At 40.7% G+C, this 23,038-nt stretch overlaps 1 protein-coding gene across 4 annotated transcripts in view; it reads right to left on the bottom strand.

The window, feature by feature from the left end:
* The window catches only part of LOC122809309 (guanylate-binding protein 1-like), a 713,173-nt gene that overhangs the window by 250,832 nt on the left and 439,303 nt on the right, over positions 1–23,038 (bottom strand). For all 4 annotated transcript variants that reach the window (XM_044080701.1, XM_044080704.1, XM_044080703.1 and 1 more), the window contains 2 exons: positions 13,318–13,525; positions 12,604–12,731 (listed from right to left, as the gene is read on the bottom strand). In XM_044080701.1, coding sequence (XP_043936636.1) covers positions 12,604–12,731; positions 13,318–13,525 — 336 coding nt within the window. The remainder of the gene's footprint in view (positions 1–12,603; positions 12,732–13,317; positions 13,526–23,038) is intronic.

The raw sequence follows: 23,038 nt of genomic DNA, 5'->3' as shown, positions 1-23,038 counted from the left end.
AGTGGATGCTTTAGCAGAGGGGATTGAATGTAAGGAGCTTCAGGATTTGGTGCATGCTTCAGATCAAGTTGGTAAGCATTCCTTGCAGTGTGGTTTTGATGCTTTACAGGCTTCTTCCAGGGTGGCTGCTACTAGTTCAGTTATTCGCAGGCATGCCTGGCTTAAAGATCAAACATTGTCAGAGCATGTTAAGGCTCGTATTATGGATGCTCCTCTTCAATCTGATGTTCTTTTTGGTCCTCCTGTGGAATCAGTTGTGAAAAAAATGGAGGAGAAAGCTAAGTCTATGCAGACTGTTAAGGATTTTTTGCAGGTACAACCCCCTAAGTTTAATAGGAATTGGCCAGCTAGGGGATGGTCTTTCCCTTCTTCTGATTATCAATCTAGGGGCAGGTCGAGGCGAGGTAGGGGTAGGGCTTCCTCTCAGGGCCCTTTTACCTCTAGGACTTTGAGCTCTTCTACTCCTTCTACGGGTGAGGGCAGGGGTCAGTCCTTTCGGAAGCAGACCCAATGACCTGTGTCTTCAGCTGCCAGACTCTGCCTTGCTGGCAGCTCCTCTAGGAGGAAGACTGGGACTTTTCAAACGGAATTGGCATCTGGTTACCCAAGACAAATGGGTATTAGACATAATAAATCGAGGCTACAAATTTTATTTTCACACCTTCCCTCCTTTCAAAGGTATGCCGGACGTGCCTCCTCAGCAAAGACTAGAGGCTCAGGCACTGATTTCTTCTCTACTTCAAGTTGGGAGCAATACAGGTAGTACCTTCTTCAACAATAGGCACAGGGTTTTATTCCCGTCTTTTCTTAGTGCCAAAGAAAGGAAACACTTGGAGACCAATTCTGGATTTGTCTGTCCTAAACACCTTTCTGGATATTCCAAAATTCAAGATGTTAACACTTCAACAACTACTACCTCTGCTAGGCAAAGATCACTGGATGGTAACTCTGGATCTCAAAGAGGCCTATCTTCACATTCCTGTCAGGCCCAGTTGCAGGAGATTCCTGAGATTTCGGAATGGGAATTTGCATTATCAGTTCTCTGCATTGCCCTTTGGCTTATCTACTGCGCCAAGGGTATTCACAAAAGTCCTGGCTCCAGTAATAGCTTTTCTCAGACAAAGAGGAATACAAATTTATCCTTATCTGGACGATTGCTTGATTCTGGCTCAACACAAGCACGAACTTCTTCAACATCTACAGTATGTAATGACAGTTTTAAGATGCCTAGGGTATTCTGTGAACGAAATAAAGTCCAGTCTAGTACCCTCTCAGGAGATGTGCTTTCTGGGTGTGAGACTGAATACAGCTTCTCAGATGGCATTTCTTACCCCGGACAAACAAAGAAATCTTCATCTGTACTTTCAGCAGTTATCAGTAATGTCCAGGCTGACTGCAAGGACAGTCCTTCAAGCCTTGGGGTTCATGGCATCTTGCATTCTAGTACTTCCCAATGCCAAATTGCATATGAGGAAGCTACAATGGTATCTCAAAAGTGTATGGACTCAACACTGCCACGATCTGGACACTGTCATTCGGATTTTGCCTTGCATTCAGAAGGAATTTGTGTGGTGGGCTCAGGAATGTCACCTAAACAAGGGACTCTCTGTGACCCAACCAGAGGCAAGTCAGATTTTAACGACAGACGCCTCGGAGTTAGCTTGGGGAGCTCACTTCAAAGGAAAATGGATACAAGACCTTTGGCCCCCAAAGCTACTTCATCTGCATATCAACATGAAAGAGATGCTAGCAGTTCAATTTGCATTGGAAGCATTCAAGGACTTACTTCAACCAGGGCAGGTGTTGATTCGAACAGACAACACTACTGTCATGTGGTACATCAACAAGCAGGGGGGAACTCATTCTTACCCTCTTTGCAGACAAGCAATGCTATTATGGGAAACTGCTCTGAAACTGCACATCACTCTTCGGGCACAGTTTCTGCCAGGAACTCAGAATTCCTTAGCAGATGTTCTGAGCAGACAGATTGTGGATCCTCACGAATGGAAGTTGGACCCTCAGGTATTTCTTCAGTTAACCATGGCTTGGGGAACTCCAGACATAGATCTGTTCGCTTCTCCTCTGAATTTCCAACTGCCAAAATTTTGCACAAGGCTGTTTCATCCAAAAGCCTGGAAAATAGATGCTCTGTCCTTCAGTTGGAGCAACCTTCACGTATATGCCTTTCCTCCTTTGCCTCTTCTTCCCAAGGTACTTTTGAAAGTCAGGAGGGAAAAGCCTTGCATGATTCTTATAGCACCGGATTGGCCACGCCAGCATTGGTACCCTCTGTTGAGGAGTTTAATTCACGGGGTACCTTGGCCACTACCACAGATTCCTCACTTGTTGTCTCAGGTAAACAATCACTTTCTCAATGTCAAGGTACAGTCCCTGCATCTTACAGCTTGGCACATTCTGTCTTAAAGCAGGAGGGCCTTCAGCTCCCTCAACAAGTTCTGGATGTTATTTTGGAAGCCAGGCGGCCTAGCACTCGAAAGGTTTATGCTGATAAATGGAAAAGATTTTTACTTTGGAGCTCAGCAAAAGGATTGGATGTTTCTTTACCTAATCTGAGTGGTGCACTTCAGTATCTTACTGAATTACTGGACAAAGGTTTGTCTTTTTCTTCTGTGAAAGTACATGCTGCAGCTATTTCTGCTCGCTATGTTTGTGACCCTCCTTTATTTTCACATCCTTTATTTAAACAGTTTCTTAGACGGGCAAAGAATATAAGACCCCCACGCAGAGCTCCTACTCCCTCTTGGGATCTTAATTTTGTTTTGGAGAAGCTGACTCTGCCTCCTTTTGAACCTGCAGCTACATCTGAGTTGAAGTTTTTGTCTTGGAAGACTGCTTTTTTGTTGGCCATTACTTCTGCTAGAAGGGTATCTGAATTACAGGCTCTCATGGCAGTGGAACCTTTTTTGATTTTCCATAAGGACAGAGTTTCCCTGCGTACTAATCCTACTTTTATGCCTAAAGTGATTTCTAATGTGTCATTGAACCAGTCTATACATCTGCCTACTTTTTATGCTGATCCCCAAAATAAAGGGGGAAAAGTTTTGCATTCTTTGGATGTGCACAGGCAGTTGCGTTATTATTTGAGCAGAGTTCAGATTGACTCAACAGTTATTTGTTTCTTTTGCTTTGAGTTCTCAAGGGAAAGCTGTTTCGAAGCAAACTATTTCTAAGTGGATTGGTCATTGTATTGCCTTTTGCTATTCTCACCATGGGAAGAGTGTTCCAGTTGGGATCAGGCCTCATTCTACTAGGGCTACTGCCACTTCTACTGCCTTTTTGAGAGGGGTAGCTACTAAGGATATTTTGGAGGCAGCTACTTGGAGTTCTGTACACACCTTTACAAAGCATTATCATTTACCTCTTTATTCCAGGTCTAGGGCTGGGTTTGCCACTGCAGTTTTACAGGGCATGTTAGCAGCCCCCAATACTATTTAGTCTGCCAGCCTCCCTCTTCCTTTGCTTTGGGATTCTACCCATATGTCATGACTGCAGCAATGGGAGACGAAGAACATAGTACAGTTATGTACCTACCATAAATGTAGATGTTCGAGGATCACCATTGCTGCAGTCCTATTTTCCCTCCCACCTTCCCCCTTTTTAGGTTGGGGTTTTGGGTTCTGTTTTGTGCATTCTGACATCTGGGGCAAGAAAGACTGAGGATATGGCGTCGGTCATGCGCATTTGTACTGCCACGCTCTGATGTCAGATTAAGGCGACAATGACCGACGCCAGTCCTAGCCCTTTGGTATTCGGGCCGATCGAGGACAGCGGACTACCCATATGTCATGACTGCAGCAATGGTGATCCTCGAACATCTACATTTATGGTAGGTACAAAACTGTACTTTTTATTGGCCATTTTGGGTCAATTCCTAACTCCTTGACCTCCCTCTCTTAAAACCCTCTTTTGCGCGGTTTTGCACGTTTTTGCGCATAGCGCAACATCGGGCAGCATTGCCTAATTGGGTTTAAACTATTCCTGGCTCCACAAAGTCTGCTCTTCACTTTTTCCCTTAGAACTGCTCTATCTTTCAATTTAAACACCATATTCTCATTCTATGGCCCTTCACTGGTCCAATTAAGTAATCCTACAAGTTAGCACTATTAAACCATAAGCACTACTTACTCTTATACTCTCTACGATTACCCTGTCCTCTATTGGTCCGTCTTAAATTCAGTTTCCCTATTACTCTAGCATGTCCAAAGGTCAGTCAATGGTTTCCTCTCCAGTCCAGCTGGTGAATCTGGGAATTTTGAAGCAATGTTACAACTGTCTCATGTACACGGACAACCCTCTCCTCCTCCAAACAGGTTCAAATATATGTGAGAGATGCAACTATTTAGCCAAACTGGAGGCTGAGCTCTCTCATCTCAAAACTGGTGTAACCAGTCAAGAGGAGAAGGTAACCTCACAAAACACAATTCCAGTATCACATAGTCCCACCACATCAGCGAATCAAACACATAAATACACAAAAACATACTCGGAGGCTCTAAATAAAAATCTACCTAAGCAACAGAGACCTCCAAAGCAGACATCCAAGCAAACGCAACCTCAAAACAAAACACACACAACACATAACCCACAAAGTCAGTGTGCCAAGCAGCCACAGCCCTTAAGGCTGAATAACACACCTGATACTCTTGTTATAGGTGACTCTATTGTCAGACACACTGACGTCCCACTCACCAGGCTGAATAAAGCGAAGGTCACAGTGAGCTGCCTGTCGGGTGCTAGGATCCGACACATAATGCAAGCACTCAGGTCACTCCAAAGCAAATACAAATATGACTCAGTCATTGTACATACTGGTGTGAATGACCTGAGACGTACCTCCCTGGACTACATGAAAAGAGACATAGAGGAGCTCTCTGATCATGTAGCCCAGGCTGGTATGACCCTGACCTTGAGCAGCATCTTACCCTCACCTAGAATGATGCCACAGTACAAAGACAAAATGATCAATTTTAACAACTGGCTAAAATTTTGGTGTCATTCAAAGGGGATCCAGTGTCTGTCAGCCTGGGATGACATGCTCGACAAGCCATGTTGCTTCACTAGGGATGGCTTGCACCTGTCACCACGGGGCTTTCGGATATTGGCAAAGGCTCTTGCCACCCCCATAGTGCCTTTTTTAGGCAAGGCTCAAAAGTCAAACCCACCCCCATAGACAGCACAAGGAACAAGAAACTAAGGGTAATGCTGCTAAACGCCAGAAGTCCTAACCTCAAGATGCATGCACTCGAAGCTCTCCTCAGTATGGAGAACATCAATATCTGTACAGTGACAGAAACCTGGTTCAAGGCTCCAGAGAGCACCCCAGCACTACCAGGCTATACCTCATATCATGCTTTTCAGCCCCAAAACCCGGACCGAACCACAAAAGGAGGGGGAGTTTCCATATTTATCAAGGATATCTACACCTCCAGGTTAGTGGCATTGCACGAAGTATTGGAGACCATCCATGTGCAACTAACAGTGGGCAAGACTGCTTTTCGGTTTATAGCATCCTACAGACCACCCTCTCAAAGTCAGAAATCCCATTCGGCTTTCCTGAAAACATTGGAGAACATGAAGATCTCTCCGAACACCATTATATTGGGCGACTTCAACTACCCAAACATTGACTGGATGCACTACTCAAGCCCCAGCACCTTAGCCCAAAGATTCCTGGAAATTATAAACTCAAATGCTATGGAACAACTAGTCACCACTCCCACAAGAGGGGACAACATACTAGATCTGATCATTACCAACATGGGGACTCTATGCTCCACACAAGAAGTATATCCCTCATTGGTAAGATCAGACCATAAATTAATTTCACTGGATGTCCACATCCGACCCCACCCCCAGCCCAGAAAACCACAGTGAAAAACTTCTCAAAAGCAAACTTCTCACTTCTCAAAACCAAAGTGGAATCCTTCAAGGCCCCAGGGCCAGTGGAAACTAAAGCCCAAACTGCAGAATCCTATATAAATGCATTCTATGGACATCTCCAAGAATGCATGGATCATGCTATCCCAAACAAAACCAAGACCCAATCATCCAAAGGCAGGCATCCAGTCTGGTGGACCCCTGCCATAAATAAACTATACAACAGAAGGAGGAAGCTACTACATGATAGAGCAAATCCCGAATAGGGAAGGCATCTCTGATCAGTACTAGCAAAAAATTACGATCCCGAATAGGGAAGGCATCTCTGATCAGTACTAGCAAAAAATTACGATCCCTCATAAAATCCTCCAAGGCCAGCTTCGAGAGAAAAATTGCACAGGACACCAAAGACAAACATAAGGCTTTTTTCAGTTATGTTAGAAACCTGGGATGCAACTCCCAGACTTGTTCTGAGTTGATTCTAAATTACAAAAAATACACTGAACCCACAGACATGGCCAATATCCTGGCAGACAGGTTCAGTGCAAACTTCTCCACCCCCCCCCCAAAAGAGCAAGTATTTATCCCGGCAGAGGGCTGCCTCCCAAACATCTCAGATGCTCAGGTGAAGGCTGCCCTCTCCAAAGCAAAAAACACTGCTTCCATGGGACCAGATGGCGTCCCAGGTTGCGTCCTACATGAACTACAAGAGGAACTAATCCCTCAAAGAAGACAGCTATACAATCTCAGCCTCACTACAGGATATGTGCTCACAGAATGGCGTACAGCAACAGTGGTCCCACTCCACAAAGGTGGAGCCTCTACGGACCCTGGAAACTATCGCCCCATAAGCCTGACTAGCTTAGTCTGCAAGGCTATGGAGAGGATCATCATGGAGCTCATAAACAAAGACATTGGGGACCTACAGACACTAGATCCTACCCAGTTCGGCTTTGTCAAGGGCAGATCCTGCCTTTTGAACCTGGTTGACTTCTTTGAAACAGTCACCAAAGCCATAGATGAAGGGAAGGTAGTCCACACAGCCTATCTGGACCTTGCAAAGGCATTTGACACAATACCCCACTCGGGCATCATAGATAAGCTATCCAGCTTAAATATAAACCTCTATGTCACAAGATGGGTTGCAAACTGGCTCAAAGACAGAACCCACAGAGTGAGAGTTGCTGGAGCCATGTCAGACTAGAAACCGGTCACAAGTGGTGTCCCACAGGGTTCTGTCCTGGGACCACTCTTGTTCGGTATATACTTTTCCGAGGTACAGGCAAACGTGGGAGGACTATGGCTCACCAAGTTCGCAGACGACTGTAAACTGGGCACCATAATCAACTCTCCAGCTGACACAAACATCCTTCAAAAAGGTCTCACAGAGACAGATAACTGGTGCCAGCACCATGGTTTAAAGCTAAATGCCAAAAAATGTATAGTCATACCCTTTGGCAAAAACAATGTGCCCACAAATTACCACATAGGTGGAAACCCATTAAGTACAGCGAAAGTTATTAGGGACCTGGGGACCCAAGTTGATAGCAATCTCTCCTTTGAAAACCACATTGCCAAAGTGGTTAGAAAGACCTTCTACATAGCCCACCTCATCACGAAGGGTTTCACATCTAGATCAAGAGAGGTAATCGTGCCCCTTTATTCATCCCTCATCAGGCCCATCATAGAATACAATGCCCCTTTTGGGATGTACCTTAACCGACACCTGCAGCAATTAGAAAGACCCCAAAAGTATCTCACCAAGAGGATCAAGGGTCTCAAACAGATGCCATATGCTGCTCGGTTAAAAAAACTCCAGCTCTACTCAGTTGCATACCGCCTACTTTGAGGCAATCTATGCCTGACATACAAAGCTATGTCAAATCCAGAATTAATGGACATGCTCCACCTCAGTAAATCTAAATCCCTTAGAGCCACATGCTCGAGGGACTTGAACCTCAGCACAGAAATAAACAGAACTTGCTGGAGGGACAGGTTCATAACCCAGAGGCTCCCTTCACTCTGGAATAGAATTCCAGTTCATGTGAGGCAGAGCACCTCACTGAATCTCTTCAAGAAGAATCTCGATAAGTGGATGGGGGATCGTAGGTTTGTCCCAGGGATTACTCCCGTGTCACTATTAGACAGAGGCACAGTAAACTAAACCTTAAAAAGGGCACAGTATACTCAAATCAAGGGGTGGCGTAAGCCATACAGAATCGGGCTAGGCTTATAATTGCCCCAGGGCAGATAGCCTAGTATGAACCTATGAACCTATAACAAATCCCAGGTTGTCAGAGTTGCTGGTAAACTTACAATAAATTGAGTGATACAGGAATCTATACTAGGCCTTCCCCTGTTTGGCATTTATTTTGCAGATATCCAAGTCAATATCTGATAACTGTAGTTGATCAATTTGATGTCTGAAAGCTGGGCACTGTTAACCTACTCATCCAGTGATACTAAACAGCTCCAGCAAAGTTTGGAATATGCACATAGCTGATGTACTGAAAACAGTCTCAAGATAAAAGCAAAAACATGAAGCATAGTAGTGCTGAAGCTAAGCTGTCCCCACTTCATATGCTATAAGTTGTAATCCCCTTCAGACAGAGATGGTCATAAGAGACCTGGATACTTATGTGGACAACTCTCTCTCATTCAGTCATGTTTCCACCATAGTCAGGAAATCCTTCAATCTTCAAGACCCAAAAAAAGTCATCCTAGCCCTGTAGTCTTCCCTTATTGGGCCCTTTCACTGAATACAATTCCCCCTTTGCATGTACAAATCAAAGTATATGGCTCAACTGGAAAAAGGTCTTAAATCCTTCAACTCTCCCAAAAGATTAGCACAGCTTCCCTTCTACTTAGTAGCCTAGCAGCTTCTCTGAGGTGATACATGTCTAGCTTTTTGAGTCATGAAAGACCAAATCCTATTTGACCTCTTATTTCTTCAAACAGAACCACCTGTTTCTTACCATGAGAGAAAACAAATGGTCTAATAAGGTACCCTAGGCTGGAATGTATTTGCTGTAGGACTGTCACCTAGCCTGGGGATACCTGTTTGCTGCCCCACCCCGAAATGAATGGGCCAACTTGGCGAACGTAGTGGATCACTGGGCAGATATGATGGGGAAGCATTAAAGAAGGGGAGTACAGCTTATGAAAATTTTTCAGGTTAGACTCTCATTGCAGCAGTGAATTGAGATTAAGCAAGGCTGTGAGTTTCATATCTGAAAAGGGAGAGAAGCACTTCTTCAGAAATAATTTTTGAATGAAAAAGACTCCAACAAAAAAATGTCACAGGATACCTTCTCCTTGAAAAGAACCAGACACCAGGCAGAGTAAGGTTATAAGCGCTTTCGTTTATTCACACTCAATACAAACGGAACTTCATCAGATACTAAACCTCACACACTTCCCCCCTTTTTTATATACAATTCAATTGCTTAATCACAATCAATTAACTTAAATTAATTAATTAGTTACATGTGCTCTCAAGTTAAAAACACATTAATAATTTTTTTAAAAATATATTGCTATGCATAATACATAAATAATTCTCCTATAAAAACACATATATAATAAACATTTAATCTGTTAAAAAAAATAAATAAATATATATATATATATATATATATATATATATATATATATATACTAACTTAATTGCGGCTATGTTCAACCACTTAAACCATTTTCATCTAATCTCATCTGCCTTTAAATGAAGCAAGTTCCTTAGAGAAATCCTGTCATTAATACCAGGAAAAACTGTATCATTCAACACCTGCCAGTGTGTTTCCCTGTATTCTAGAAAACAGGGCCAATTACCCCCCCCCCCTCCTGTCTACCTACCTTTTCCAATACACAGAAGAGGAATGTTTTAAAATCCTTACAATTTATGCTATGTCTAAATAAGGCATTTGCTTTATCTTGTCTCCTAATTGCATAAATGTGTTGGTAAATTTGCTTTTTTAACTTCTTTTCTGTTTTTCCTATATAATGTGCACAGCATGACTGGCACAAGGCCACATAGACAACTCCTTTTGTATTACAATTATAATTCTCTGTCACTGGAATTATTCTATTGTGACCCTCTATCACTATATTCTTACATTCATAGATATACCTACATTCCCTGCAGCCATTGCACTTCCTCATATTACCTAATGGAATCCTAGCTTTGTCTTTCTTCCTTTCAAATAAGTTCTTAATATTGGGTCCTCTTCTGAAAACTATTTTTGGTTTATTACCCAGTTTTTCAGTTAATCCATATGCCCCAAAAACACAATTCCAGTTCTTTTCCACAATTTTATGGACCTGTACACTATCCTCATTATATGTTAGCACACAGCAAGTAGTTGCCTCTTCTGTCTTCTTAACATTCAACATTCAATTTAATTATTTGCTTCATGTGTTTTACTATTGTGATATGAATGAAAAAGAAGAAATAATGTCTGTCTCCTTGAGATTATTTTTGTTTCTTTTCCAAAGTTCCACTTAGTATTTACAGTTTCATAGGTAGTTACTAAGCATGCAGTCCAAGGGACCATTGAGGAGCTCAGCACAATTTCCCATTTGCCCTAAAGTACTGTCTGGTCACAGTAGGGAAAAGAAGGAGGGTGGGAACAAACCCTGGACTACAAGAACTACAACCAGTCATCCCTACTAACAGCCAGAAGATTACTTATCTTGTTCATAGGAACAGAGGGATAACAGATGATTAAGGGGAATCATAAGATGCCCAGTCATATACGCTTTTAAGTAGAACATCTTAAGTTCTTGCCAGCTTTGTCAAGCACTTAGCATTGCTTACCCTCCAAATTAAGCAAGGCCTTACATGATAACCCAGGTGTAAATCTGTGCCTACCCATCCAGTCATCAAGACTAGCCTTAAATGTAGCCAAAGTAATGTTTTGTTTGACTTGTAGTGGCAACTTATTCCATAAACTGGGAGTGCACTGTGTTTGGAACCTGCCCCTTTGGTGAATCTTTTTTATGTTTGCTCTAGATCTGAGACCATAGTGTGGGTGTTTCTGGAGGCACTGTTTTAAAGAACTTATTAATGTGTTTTTAACTTGAGAGCACATGTAACTAATTAATTCATTTAAGTTAATTGATTGTGATTAAGCAATTGAATTGTATGTAAAAAAGGGGGGAAGTGTGTAAGGTTTAGTATCTGGTGAAGTTCCATTTGTATTGAGTGTGAATAAACGAAAGCGCTTATAACCTTACTCTGCCTGGTGTCTGGTTCTTTTCAAGGAGAAGGTATCCTGTGACATTTTTTTGTTGGATTCTTTTTCATTCAAAAATTATTTCTGAAGAAGTGCTTCTCTCCCTTTTCAGATATGAAACTCACAGCCTTGCTTAATCTCAATTCACTGCTGCAATGAGAGTCTAACCTGAAAAATTTTCATAAGCTGTACTCCCCTTCTTTAATGTTTCCCCATCATATCTGCCCAATGATCCACTACATTCGCCAAGTTGGCCCATTCATTTCGGGGTGGGGCAGCAAACAGGTATCCCCAGGCTAGGTGACAGTCCTACAGCAAATACATTCCAGCCTAGGGTACCTTATTAGACCATTTGTTTTCTCTCATGGTAAGAAACAGGTGGTTCTGTTTGAAGAAATAAGAGGTCAAATAGGATTTGGTCTTTCATGACTCAAAAAGCTAGACATGTATCACCTCAGAGAAGCTGCTAGGCTACTACGTAGAAGGGAAGCTGTGCTAATCTTTTGGGAGAGTTGAAGGGTGGGTCAGCAAACAGGTATCCCCAGGCTAGGTGACAGTCCTACAGCAAATACATTCCAGCCTAGGGTACCTTATTAGACCATTTGTTTTCTCTCATGGTAAGAAACAGGTGGTAGGCAGAAGCCCAGCCTAACAGTCCAGTGGGATGGACTAACCTCCCTCTTCTTCAGCACGCTTAGTACGTAGGGCTTCTATGATGCAGACAGCAGGGATTGTGCCTCTGCAAGCTCCTTGGGTTACACTCATGTACCAGTATGCGCTCATAAGCTCATGTGCCATGAATGCAATAACTAATGCTCCCACTGTGTGTCACCCAAGTGGCGAGCCACAGCCACCTTCCTCCCCCGTAATGGGCGAGTTGACAATGGCTACTCTCATCCTCCTCTGCCACCTCCCAGATGAGACGAAACTTCTAAATGAACTTGAATTTCCTGTGTCACAGCCAGGGATATATCCTGCTGAACCATGCAGCTGGCTTGTTACATTCATTTTTCAATCATTTGCTCTGAGGTAATATCAAAGAAATTTTGGACGTAACTGTGATTACAAAATACACTACCCCCAGGATTCAATATGCCTACACTAAGAGCACACAGTTCTGAGTGAACAAAAAAGACAGACATAACGCACACACCTTCTTCTCCCTAATTTTAGTTTTCCTACTGATATTCTTGCAGCTTTAAATACTGACAGAGATTCATAATGGTTACCACAAAGTGTAGATCACATGTACACTTACTGTAATATTTCTGTGTGACTAGAAAGCACAAAAAAATGTGATAAGAATATTCTTGAATACATATCGTGTACACTTAGTGTAGGCTTTATTGAATCTGGCCTAGCATGTTTTAAATTGTCAACAGTTTGTATCTGTGTCTTCAAAGACAACAGAGAGACAGAAGAAATCAACAGTAAAAAGTAACTTGTTAAAAAGAAAAAAAAAAAGAAAACTAACCTTCTCCACATCTCCAAGACCCTCTGTATCTAGTAAAACAAGATTTTGGTTATGGTTCAGAGGGTGTGGTACACACCACATCCAGATCCCTTTGGTGTGTGATTGCACAGTTGAACCCAATGAAAAACCTAGAAAAAAATAAAACCATAGGTTACTAAAAAAAAAATAAGGATGAACAAGGGGAATAAAATCCGGATTAGCAGACTAAATCTACATCCACTGTTGTGAAACTGAACAAGTGAACTGAAAGTAACCATTGGTTTCATTCTTTGATGCAGGAACTGTTTTAAGTCATGCATACTGCCATTTCTGGCAAAACAGTGCTAAACATTTTTCTACATACTCTTTTATGACTTTCTGGTTAGTAACAATTAGTTACCTGCATTCTTAAGAAAATTAAAGAACACTCCAGAAGTAAATTACAAACACAGACATTTGTGGTAAATAAAAACAGATATGCATATTGATCAATGCTTAAAAAGACATGTCTGTTTTAAAAGCATGAAAACTAGTACAATCTAAACAAAGAGCAGAGATTTCAATGGGAGAAGCATTAATACTAGACTAGCACAGGGATTAAACATGACTTCTGTGAGAAAAAGCTGGCACACAGAGAAGGTGACGCGAGTGTGGAATTGTTTACCAGTGTATACAGATCACACCATGTGTAACTACATTTCGAAAAACACACACAGACACAGAGTTTGAAGATACCTTTCTGCTTCCCAGCTAATTTATTCATAAGGTAAGACTTCCCAGTGCGGTACAGTCCAGCGATGGCAACTACCACCACAGGATGTTGCATCCCACTGAGGATGTTCATGGCTTCCTGATTCACCTGCAGCTCTCCAGAGGCACTGTTTGTAATCAGGCAGATTGGCTCTTCCATGTGGATAGGGTCAGATGATTCAGATACTCTGAACTGGAAACAAAGTAACTAATTATTAAAATCTGGAAGCAGTACAGTTGGGATCTGCTCTGACAAAACAGTTGATGATTCTGTTAAGAATGATAAAATACTGACTCTATTAAGAATGATAAATTACCTTAGAACCTTACAAAATGTAAACATTTTTTGGAGTTTGTCTGTTTTCAAAAATTTATTACATTGTTATCACAGTTTATAGAAACACATACAATGATAAACCACCTGCATTTTGTTGATTTACCTGTTATAGAAATATTGAATATTAAGAGTCAGAAAATCAAATGGGCACAGAAGATATTTAACACTATTCCTTTATTTGTGGAAGGGCAGAAAACCAACACAAGCACATGACTACTTTCTGAGGAAGACAGCATGTCTGCCTAGTTAAAGGAACGTCAATTTCGGCTGCATCACAGACAACACCATCACACTGATATTACTGTGCATTCAAACCCACAGCTAACATCTTCCCCAAAATTAATTACAGACACTCAAGCCACCCAGTACCATGGCAACAGTGATGGAAAACTGCAAATTGACTTCTTCCTGGATAATCTCTCAAAGAATATACTTGACAACAATCTAAATCAAGCTGCAGATAGGAAGGGGAACCTGGAAAAAGCAGGCATGTTGAAAATATGCAACACGAAATGCAGTTATAGCTATATGAAAACTGCGATGTTGAAATTATCCAGAAAAGAATGGTTTATGTGTGTGTACATATATAAACACACACACACACACATATATATATATATATATATATATATATATATATATATATATATATATATGTGTGTGTGTGTGTGTGTGTTTATATATATATATATATATATATATATATATATATATATACACACACACACACACACACACACACACACACACACACACACACACACAAACACACATGCATACGAGTGTACAATCCTACAGCGAAAATTTGCTTTTTCGAAATGGGAAAGTACATCCCCACTTAAGCGAAAGTACACTTTCGCATAAGCTCACTAGACCGAACCTACCGTACTACAATGGAGGACATTGAAAAACGGGCTATGTCCTCCACTGTGGTGTGATAGTCACACACCGTAGGGTTAGGGCACAGGTCAAGGTTAGGGGATAGCCCTACTAACTATCCCCTTACCCTAACCTGCACCCTAACCCTAAGGTCCGTGACTATCGCACCACAGTGGAGGACATAGCCCGATTTGGAATGTCTTCCACTGTCGTGCGGTAGTCACGAACCTTAGAGTTAGGGCAAGGGTTAGGGTAAGGGGATAGCTAGTAGGGCTATCCTCTTAACATGATCCGTGCCCTAACCCTAAGGTCCGTGACTGCTAGCCCGTTCGGTCTAGCGGGTTCGTGAAAGTGCACTTTCGTGTTAGTGTGGGTGTACTTTTGAAGTTCGAAGCAGTGAACTTTCGTTCTTTAAAAGTACACCCATACATACACACATACATATACACACACACACACTCATATATATATATATATATATATATATATATATATATATATATATATATATATATGGTTCCCTTTCACAAGATCGAATGAATGGAAGCTCGAAATGCATAAGCTCAAACCAGAATCTCGAACTTCCATTCACTTGAAATTTTGAATGGGAAGTTTAGGGTTAGAAAAAAAAAAAAAAAGAGTTCAGTTACCTTTTTGCAGGGGGCTATGTCCCCCTGCATCCTTGCAGCTGTCATCTAAGAGCTGTGTGACTGCACTATAGTGGAGGACTGGTAAATCTTCCGTTTTGCGGTTATGCATATAGCGCAGAATGGGAGATTTTGCTTTCCTTCATTAGGAATATTTAAGTAGGGGGTGTGGGGGGATGCGGGGAGGGGGGCAAAGCCCCCCTGCAAAAACATTAGAAAGGTGTTTTTTTGTTTTTTTTTATTTCCCCTTCACATTTTCGAGTTTCTGTAAACCCGAGATTCTGGCTTCGGGGTTATGACTTTCGAGTTTATAGGAATTTGATCTTGTGAAGGGGAACCATATATATATATATATATATATATATATATATATATATATGTGTGTGTATATATATATATATGCAAGGAAAGCAGGTGCACTGAGCAAACAAACTGGTAGGTAATATTTATTTTAGTTACAGCATGCCTAAATCATTGGTTGATGATAAACTATGGATTTTGGATATGAGGAGAGTTCTGATGACCTAATAATGAAAGAACTAAAAAAAAATCTTTTTAGCGGTGTTGCAAAACTCCAAAGTAAACATCATGCTACAGAAAATAACTGGCAAGATTCATCTCTGAAGGAATACTGTTAAATAAACTTTTATTTAAAGGTTAAATTGGCTGATATCCAATCTAATATACTTGTGAAGAAGCCCTTCCTAATAAGCTCCAAGGGGTTTTGGCTTTGACAACCGTCATGCTTAAAGACGTATATAGCTAGGCATCTTATGGTCCCCTGTGATCACTTGCCTAGTAAATTCCTATGTTACTATGTGTTTATGACAGTTTAAAGTAATGATGATCACTCAAGCAATTCAACCTGAGCCTAGCCACTGGCTTTGTCCCTGAGGTTTGGCACACATTAGTTGTGGTGCCACTTCATAAGAGTGCCTCACCACTGACCCCAGAAATTACAGGCCCATCAGTTTGACAAGCCTCCACTGTTAAGCTGACGTACAAATCATAACTGATCTGTTTAAGTATAATATTACAAATCTTATCATGCTATATCTGATGAAGTTTGGCCTTGTCAATGGAAGAGTCTGATTCTGGTTAACTTATTTAAAAGGATAACACAGGCTGTTGACAGCAATCATGCCGTACACACAGTATACTTCGACCTGACCAACGCATTTGATACCAGTCATCATTCTAGAATAATAAGTAAGCTAAACACACTTCGATTCAATCCCTACATAGTACGATGGATGTCAAATTGGCTACAACATAGAACACACATAGTGAAGACATTAGACATTTCCCTGGAGAGTATGAAGGTGACCAGCAGCATTACTGGTACTTCTGTTTGGCATCTACTTTTTGGAACTCCAGATCATGAACAAAGATCTCTGGTTAACAAAGTTTGTAGATGACTGCAAACTACGTGTCGTTCTCAAATCCACCTCTGATGCCAAGGCCCTTCAGCACAAGCTTACACTTGTCAATTAAAGGTATACAAATAACAGATTCAAATTAAATGCAAAAAAAGAAAATACTGTCTCATTCAGCAGACAGCCCTTCCCTCAACTTAAACAAACACCACCCCACTTCAAAATCAGATTGTAGTTAGAAATCTTAGAACATGGGTTGATAATACCCTCTTCTTTTATCATTATGTTGCTATTGGTGTTCAGGAAGTCCTACTTAGCACAGTGATAACAAAAGGAATATCCATTCAGATCTAAAGATGCCATTGTTCCTTTATATTCTACATTTATTAGGCCAGTAACATAATACAGAGCACCCTTCAGGATGTAACTCACTGAACATATGAAACAAATGGAAAGACCCCCCCCCCCCCACACAGATTCCTAACTAAAAAGATTACTGGCTTAGATCCCAAAGCTACCAGAAAAGACGTTAAGCAGTGTCATTTTATTCAGTGTCCTACAGACTCCTTAGGGGTGATCACTGCCTTTCCTTCCATGCTATTAGGGACATGGTAGTCCAGGATCTATTGCATCTCCCTAAATCCAACAATCCCAAACACTAGGAGGACATTCCACTCCAAGTGGCAACTAGCAAACAGATGACAGGATGGATGTTCACTAATTCACCCATGGTTTGAATGGGCTAGCCCTCCTTGAAAAAGCAAATATGGTTAATGGGTGGATGCTAGTAAGGTGTCAATGGCCAATAGACTCAGCTGCCTTGTACTCATAGCCGGCCTTAGGCATAGGCCAACTAGGTGGCCGCCTAGGGCGTCGATCTAGCAGGGGAGCTTTTCCAGTATTTATTTGGTGTAGGTATTTCAGGATGGGGGCACTGGGTGGTGTGGGGGGGTTCCGTGGAGCTCTTTTGCCTAGGGCACCAGTTGATCTCAGCCCGCTCTTGCGCTGTACTGCCTATGATCTTATGAAATCTATTCAGTATAAGTAGAATATCTTCTAAAACTGTTTATGTAGGAAAGCAAAGAGGTATGTTTTTCTATGTCAGGCAACTGAAAGTTGTTTCCAGAGTTAATTTGAAAGGCATGCAAAGCAGCAAGGTAACATTATAAGCAGAAGTGTAGGTGGTTCAACCAGGGCATTGGGCTGGTACTCTGAACAAGTAGCCCAATGCATTACCCCCCTCAGCTCTTCAAGTGAAGAGAGGGGAAAAAAGGCATTTCACTGTAATAAGCGTTTCAATACACTGTAAGCAATCAGCCTATTCCAGTTAGAGCTATGTCCCCACCAGCTCTTCCACTGATGAGCAAATAAAAAAGCGATGTTCCTTCTACTAGTACACCAATCAGATGGCGAGATAAATGACACTCCCCAGCCAATCAAGTCTCATTTTTGTGCCCTGCCCCCAACCCTCCTTCAACATAATTTCTTCTTTTAAACTGCAGCAAATAACTGCTACAGTTTATACCCTGACTGCATGGAGATACAGTGCTTATGCTTTAGTTAAAAAAAAAATTCTCCTTTTCAAACACTAGCAAGCTATTTATACAGACAAGGCAGGGTATACACTGTAGCAAGTGCTACGGTGCTTACGTTTTAGTTAAAAAAATCTTTTTTTTTTTTTTTTGTTACAAATACAGCAAGCAGGTGTGATAGTTTTTACCCTGCCTTGTCTACACAGAGTGCTATGGTGCTCATGTTTTAGTTAAAAAAAATCAAAATCTTTGTAAACTGTAGCAAACTGCTTGCTACAATGCAGTTTATACCTTGCCTGCATGGAGTACTACAGTGTTTAGGCTTTAGTTAAAATAAAAAAATAAAATTTTTTGTTACTTTTAAACTGTATCAAACTGCTTGTTATGATATAATAGGCAACAGTTTACACCACATGTGGACCTGTTACAGTGCTCAGGTTTGACCACATATGCAATAACAATTTTTAAAAGATCGTATTGTATTTAAGAAAGATCTGGATTGGCTGATCACACCCCTCAACACGTTGTGCCCATGGAAAGTGCCCCTCTTGCCCTGCCCTAGCTATGCTACTGGTGTAAGATGTAAAATATGTAATAAAGATAATCACAGCACAGAAAACTAGACTTTGGGAAGAAGCGTCAGTGGAAATTTCTTTGGGTTATAAAATCCCGATGACATTTCCTTAGTGTTTTTGTTCTGTGAGATTCCTCAATGCTTTTTTGCTGTTGTTATGCACATATGCTATGGCACTGCAGTGTATGTGTGACAGACTTTTATGCAGTTTGGGGGATTTTGTCTCTTCCTCAATGTAGACTTAGGTCTTGCCCCTCTGAAAAACTCTGCTTTCAACCAGTAAACATAGAGTTATAGGAATTTGTGCCCTCAATCAGCCGTGGCTAAGCAAATGCTACATGATTAATTATGACTCACTGTACCACTAGAAAAGCAGAAAACTATGCACAAATGATGTGATTATGTATGGGTATGTGATGGAGAGGGCACTGATAAGAGTATTTTTCATTTCTAAACAAGCATTCTGGTTCTAGAGATAATCAGAGCAGCTTAACAGCAGATAAAGGTTAAAAGTTTTAGCAGGAATGAAAAAGCTACAGATGCACTGCTTGCACTTGCTGTCTTGAATGGATCGAAGGGGCAGTGAGTAAAACAGAAGATGAAGGGCAAACTTTGGTGCAACAGAATAAGATCAGGAATGAAGAGAAAAAAATGCTGCATTTAGCATGATGGCAGAATAAAATAGTGTTATTAAAAAACAGATTAGAGAATGCATTACCTAACCCTAAAACTGATGCTATAATTCAGTGTGTTTTTCATAGGAATTTCAAAGCAATGGAGTCTTGTTACCATTAACACCTTACCAAGTCAGATGAACGATCAGCTGGGTGCACACTTCTACCACTTCGAGCCAGGAGACAGAATTCAGCCAACACGAAAAGTACACAGTGTAAAATAATTTAGTGCTTTCGTCCCTGCCAGTACCCACCTTAAGGCTGTACACTCTTTTTCAGGGGCAGCTAGGCCAGTCAATCCTCGGTTAAGTTTGTAGTTACTAATCCAACCACCTAGGTTCCATCAGAAGTTTGATAGTGCATTTTACCACTTAACCTGCAGGGGGGGTCTGGTGCAGAGGTAGGGGAAGCAGTGTATGATTAATCTGTCTCACCATCACATTTTATTTATCTGCAGGTGAAGACTTAGTTCCCTGGTTCTGCTACTTGTGGAACTATTAGGCGTACAGATACAAGAGAATTGGGATAACAGGGTCTCTCATGGTGCAGAAGACGAGGCATAGATCTCCCTTCAAAAGACTATAACATACTGAAAGAAAGTGATAGGGCTTCTAACCACTCTTGGTAGCTTATGGTCTTTAAGCCTGTGATCTTCTTAGTTAAGAACCTGTGCCCCCCCCCCCCCCCCCCAAGTTGCCTGACATGTCAAGTAAGGTATATCCTTAAGGGGACATTGCATTCAATAATAATCATGATGCAAGCTGAATATAAAGGAACTATGACCTCTTCAGATCTGCATGATATTCCTTTCGCAATTTGCTATGGTTGGCAGAAGGATTTTCTGACTATTGTTGTCACATGACTGAAAGACAGGGAATTACCCACTCATGATGTATTTTGCATATGTTGGGGGAGGGGTTGTCTAGGAAATGTGATGATGCAGCACATTTTGCATTTAATTTGGCACCATTTTAGTAAACTAGGTATTTATGACTGTGATTTCTTTCTGAAGAGTTTGGGTATCAGAGGGGATTTGACAAAAACTCCTAGTTTGCAGTCATCTGTAAATTTTGTTAGCCAGAGACCCTGGTTCTTAGTTTGCATATTGGAAAAGTAAATGTCAAAAAGAATGAATCCCAGCATTGATCCCTGGAGGACATCACTGGTTACCTTTATACTTTCTGTTTCACTACATGGGTTCTGTCTTTTATCCATTTTACCATCCAGCTTACCACAAAGGGGTCTATTTTTAAAGCATTTAACTTCTTACAAAGATTGCAACGAGAATGGTATGAAACATCTTGGCACAGTCATGATGCACAATGTTGACAACATGACCACTGCTGAAAGCCTGTGTAATCCTTCTGAAGAAGTTAACTAGATTCATTAGGCAGGATCTTCCCTTGACAAAGCCAGACTGCTGAGGGACAAGTTTAATATGATTTTAGATATCATAGTTTATGAGGTCAGTTATAATATGCTCCATGGTTTAACAGATGGCACTCATCAGGCTGATGGGTTAGTAATTCCCAGGGTCAGTGGTAGGGCTACCCATTTGGAGGAACATCACCACTGCAGTGCCCAGCCTTCAGTGACACAATCTGTAGTTAAACTTAAGTTAAATAGTTTGTCGATTGGGAAGGCACTCAGCACTATTTTATTAAACATCCAGGAATATTGTCAATATGAATGGAAGGTGTATTTTTGGTATTTAGCACCCCTTTCACTACATTTTCCTTTGTAATAATAGGAAGGAATTCTGAACATTGGATAGAAGTCTTGGATAAAGTTAAATTCAGACGAATACTTGGTGTTGTTTCTTTGTTTCTAAATATATTTAAAGGCTTTATAATTGCCATTTGCTTCAGATGCTAAGCTAAGTTCATGTTGTAAACCAGTGATGATTACAGACACTCAATATTGCCAGTCATTAGAATTTAGCAGTTTTTATTGTTCAGAAAATGCACGCTGATGCAAAAAATGTTTCATTAACCTTTTAAGCAAATTTCGGTAGGTTGACACTCTCATCTCCCTGTTTTTGCACAACAGCTCTATTTTTGGCTCTTATTTTTCCCTGTCCCATGTTAAAGTCTTCATTCTTTAGCAAACCACTGAAAATTACACCCAGTCAGTATTAACAGTCATTAGGGTTTCCTAGTTCTTGTTATTCAGAAAAGACATGTTCACGAAACGTGTTCAATTAATTTTTTTAAGTTACAGTTTTACAGTACCTAAAGCTGCGAGCTATTAATGAATTAATTCATGTAGCTAAAAGCATAGGGTTTGATTCTTTCCACCTCAATTTGTGTACTTTTTGACTTTGAGCAAATCACTTGATCAGACAGTGCTCCAGGTCGCTCTTGAAAAGAGACACTTTGTTCATTAGATTTACTTGGATAAGAAATAGATAAAAAAAATTAATACATAATAATAAATAAATTTGTCCCTTTTCGCCCTTTGCCCCCATTATTTTTATCTTTGACCAGAATTCTGGAACAAAAAAGTTAAGTATTTTGGTGTGTTCCTTTTAACATATGTGGCTTTCTGACACATTTCTGTATTCTGCAGTCACTAAAGAATGACAATGCATCTTTCAGAAAATGCTTGCTACTGCAAAGCTGGCTATTCTAGCAAATTTATATGTATATAAGAGAAATATTTAAAATCTTCCTGATTATGGGTGTTTGCTCAGATTCTTATTTAAAATCTTCCTGATTATGGGTGTTTGCTCAGATTCTTCAGCCAAGAGGGCAGATAGAAGTACTGCATTGTTTTGATGGCAGAGAGCTGAGATACATTACTGGACCACTGTTTATGTATTTTTTATTCAATTATTCTCAAGTAGATATATGAGATGTAAAGTCATACAAGTGGCTGTAACTGACGGTCCTGTGTGTGTGTGTATATGTGTGTGCGTGCGCGTCCAGAGGGCATAGTTTTCAACTGCTCCTGACTTTTTGTCATAGTTTTGATCTGTTACTTGCAAAATCTGTGGCTTTCTGGCAAAGTGTTGTGGACTGCGGTCATTCAATAATGACAAACCTGTGAGTTTCAGATTTTGTATCTATAATAGTAGCAATTTTCTGAGATGATTACAGCAACATTTAAAATCTTTTCCTGATTTGGGGCCATCGTCTGTGATTCTTGAGATAAGAGGTTAAGAGGACATCAGTGTGGCAATGGGTTGTTCTGTATGGTTCTCACGGAAGTGAGCTTTAATTAATTTCTTTATCATTATTTATGTATTTGTTCATTCATTTGATCACAATCCAAAATATGACATATACACATTTATACAAGGGTCTGCAACTGATGGTCATATGTGTGTGTGTGTGTGTGTGTGTGTGTGTGTGTGTGTGTGTACATAGGTATATGTGTATATAAATATCTGCATCCCAGAGTAGTTATGGTGTAAAGGAAGAAATCAATTGCAGTAAATAGGAGTATAATCATATGAGCCATGTTATTTGCATACAATTCTGGTTTTCTATGTTTTGTTGGTTGTTGACAGTGTGTTTATTATTCCATTATGAATAAACAGACAGCACAAAGTCCACCGGTTCTATGTTAATATTTTAACAACTAATACATTTTTAATTTTACTTTTTTGCAGATGCATGGGTGTGAAATAAATTGCTGTAGCCCAGCAGTGTATCTGGCACTTATCACATATCAGTAAGATGATGA

This window comes from Protopterus annectens, chromosome 8.part0 (genome assembly GCF_019279795.1).
Source record: "Protopterus annectens isolate FY-2018-M chromosome 8.part0, PAN1.0, whole genome shotgun sequence".
Classification (NCBI taxonomy): domain Eukaryota; kingdom Metazoa; phylum Chordata; order Ceratodontiformes; family Protopteridae; genus Protopterus; species Protopterus annectens.
Note: the sequence above shows the minus strand (reverse complement) of the source record. Positions and strands in the feature narration are given on the sequence as shown.